The 2,526-nt window shown below is 42.8% G+C and overlaps 1 protein-coding gene across 1 annotated transcript in view; it reads right to left on the minus strand.

The window, feature by feature from the left end:
- The window catches only part of stambpl1 (STAM binding protein-like 1), a 20,288-nt gene that overhangs the window by 5,433 nt on the left and 12,329 nt on the right, over window positions 1-2,526 (minus strand). Inside the window, exons 3-5 of the mRNA XM_037690985.1 lie at window positions 2,092-2,309; window positions 1,920-1,998; window positions 220-315 (exon numbers count right to left, since the gene is read on the minus strand). Coding sequence (XP_037546913.1) covers window positions 220-315; window positions 1,920-1,998; window positions 2,092-2,309 — 393 coding nt within the window. The remainder of the gene's footprint in view (window positions 1-219; window positions 316-1,919; window positions 1,999-2,091; window positions 2,310-2,526) is intronic.

The raw sequence follows: 2,526 nt of genomic DNA on the forward strand, positions 1-2,526 counted from the left end.
GTAAGCTGTTGGGGGAAGAATCAGTTTTGTGTTGTGTTGTTTCCTTGTGCATGTTCCTTGTATTGAAACTCTGGCACAACAATTTCCTGCGGGATCAATAAAGTTCTTATCTTATCTTAAATTTAAGATGTAATTTGATTGGATCATGCACACAAAAATCAGCCCACACTGGCCCACAGATTGTCCTGACCCTCCCTGACCCCCTGAACCCTCACCAACCTGGCTTCTGAGATACTCAGTGTGCTCCCTGCTGTATTTCTCCTGAAGACGTCTCTTCAGCTCCTCTTTTCGAGGAAACGCCACCTCTTGAAGTTTCTGTAAACATCCAGAGGGAATATGAGGAACATGAGCAGTCCACATACAGTCCTGGAAACCAGAACCAGAGTCTGGACCTGTATGTGTGCCAAAAAGAGACCTGAGAATAGGACACAAGTAGGCAAATATATTTTTTTGCCTGAATTTGTTTTTTGCTTTTGTTTATCTGATTTGTTGAAGCGTTTTGTGATTTTTATCTTGACAAGCGCTATATAAATAAAGTTTTATTTACTTAATTACTTACTAATATATTTTTACTACTTTGAGTGTTAGATGGGAAATGCTACAATTGAATCAGTTGTTTAAAATGACCTGGGAAGTTTTTAGAGACCTGAGGAGTTACAGTAAAACGTGGTTAAAACCAATAGACCCAAATATCCCACCCAGTCAATCAAACTCTACTGTGAAAGCCAACCCAACGCAAACCAAATTAACTCAAACCAGCTATTCCAACCAAACTAAACAACCCCACCCAACCAGTTCAAACTAATCCAACCAAACCAACCATCCCAACTGAATCATGTGAAAAAGCAACCCAATCTAAACAGGCCATCACATCCAAACCAAACCAAACATGTTTTTAAAACCAATCATCCCAGCCCAATAAAAGAAAAACAGCATACCAACCCATAATGACCTGAACAACTCAATGCAAAACTAACCCAACCTAAACTTAATCTAGTCTAAATACCACAACTAAACCAACCACACCAACCAAAACAACTAAACCAACCATTCCTGTCCAACCCACACTGGCCCTTACATCCCAACCCAAAACTAAACCAAACTATAAATAAGTCCCAACCACCCCAACTAAACCAACCATCCCAAACAACCACTCTAACCTAAACCAACCAACACATTCCAAACAGTTATCTAAACCAAACCAATGCAAATGTCTTAACCAAACCAACCAACCCATTATGAAACATGAAACCAGGAAACGAACAAGAAAAAACTGTAAAGTGTCACATCAGAAACAGGGGTTCATGGTTGTGATCAAACTGGAGGATTTAAGATTTGTATCTTAAGAACCCAAACATAGGGCAGCACTGTGGTGCAACTGGTAGAGCTGCTGCCTCTCAGCGAGCAGGTTACCCTGGTTCAAATCCCAGTCTAGGGGCCTTTCTGGGTGCAGTCTGCATGTTCTCTCCGTGCTGCGTGGGTTTTCTCCGGGTGCTCCAGTTTCCTCCCACAGACCAAAAACATGCATGTTGTAACTCTAAATTGTCCCTAGGTGAGAGAGAGAGTGAATGGCTGTTTGTCTCATTTGTCTCCATGTGTCCCTGTGATGGACTGGAGACCTGTACAGGGTGTCCCCTGCCTCTCGCACAGTGATGCTGGATATGGGCACCAGTGACCCCTAAGACCCAAAAAGGAAGAAGCAAGTAAAGATAATGGATGGATGGATGGATGGATGGATGGATGGATGGATGGATGGAAGGAAGAACCCAAACATAACCCCTCATGAGGGACAGAAAAGAAGAACCAAAGATTCCAGGGTGCTAAAGAAACAAAAAATATTCTGACCAAAGTGAGTTCCAGGTAAGTTCCCTTCAGGAGAACATCTACAGGTGAGTTCCCTTCCTCTCAAGGCGAGTTACCTTCATGATGAGCTGCTTCTCTGGGATGGATGAACACTGCTGGTAGTCTCTGTGGCCTGGCAGCTTCTCCACAAACAGACTGAACACAGGAAGCAACAGCGCATCAAGCTGGTGTGTGAATGGTTAACAACAGACCCCGCCCCAACATGATGAGATGCATCATATGACTCACGTGATGAGTTTGGTGTAGAGGACATATGCATTCTCCAGGCTGCCCTCCTCCAGGTAAACTGCCGCCATGCGCTCCATCTCCACGCCGGAGCGGAAGTAGCGTCTGGGAGCGATGTCCTCGTTGATCTCAACGCAGCATCCCATTTTGGCCAGAGCTCGAACACGCTCCGCCGCCGTCAGAGATACATCGGTGTAGTCTGGCTCTGCTGCCAGCTTCTTCTTTGCCACACAAAGAGAACCAGAACTCAAATTTTAGTAACCACAACAACAGACACAAACATCCCTGCACAGATTCTGACATTTTAGTCTCGTCTGCTAATATATCTATATCTATATCTATATCTATATATATCTATATCTATATCTATATCTATATATATATATCTATATATATATATCTATATATCTATATATCTATATCTATATATCTATATCT

This window comes from Nematolebias whitei, chromosome 17, assembly GCF_014905685.2.
Source record: "Nematolebias whitei isolate Nwh7 chromosome 17, NemWhi1, whole genome shotgun sequence".
NCBI classification, from domain to species: Eukaryota; Metazoa; Chordata; class Actinopteri; order Cyprinodontiformes; family Rivulidae; genus Nematolebias; species Nematolebias whitei.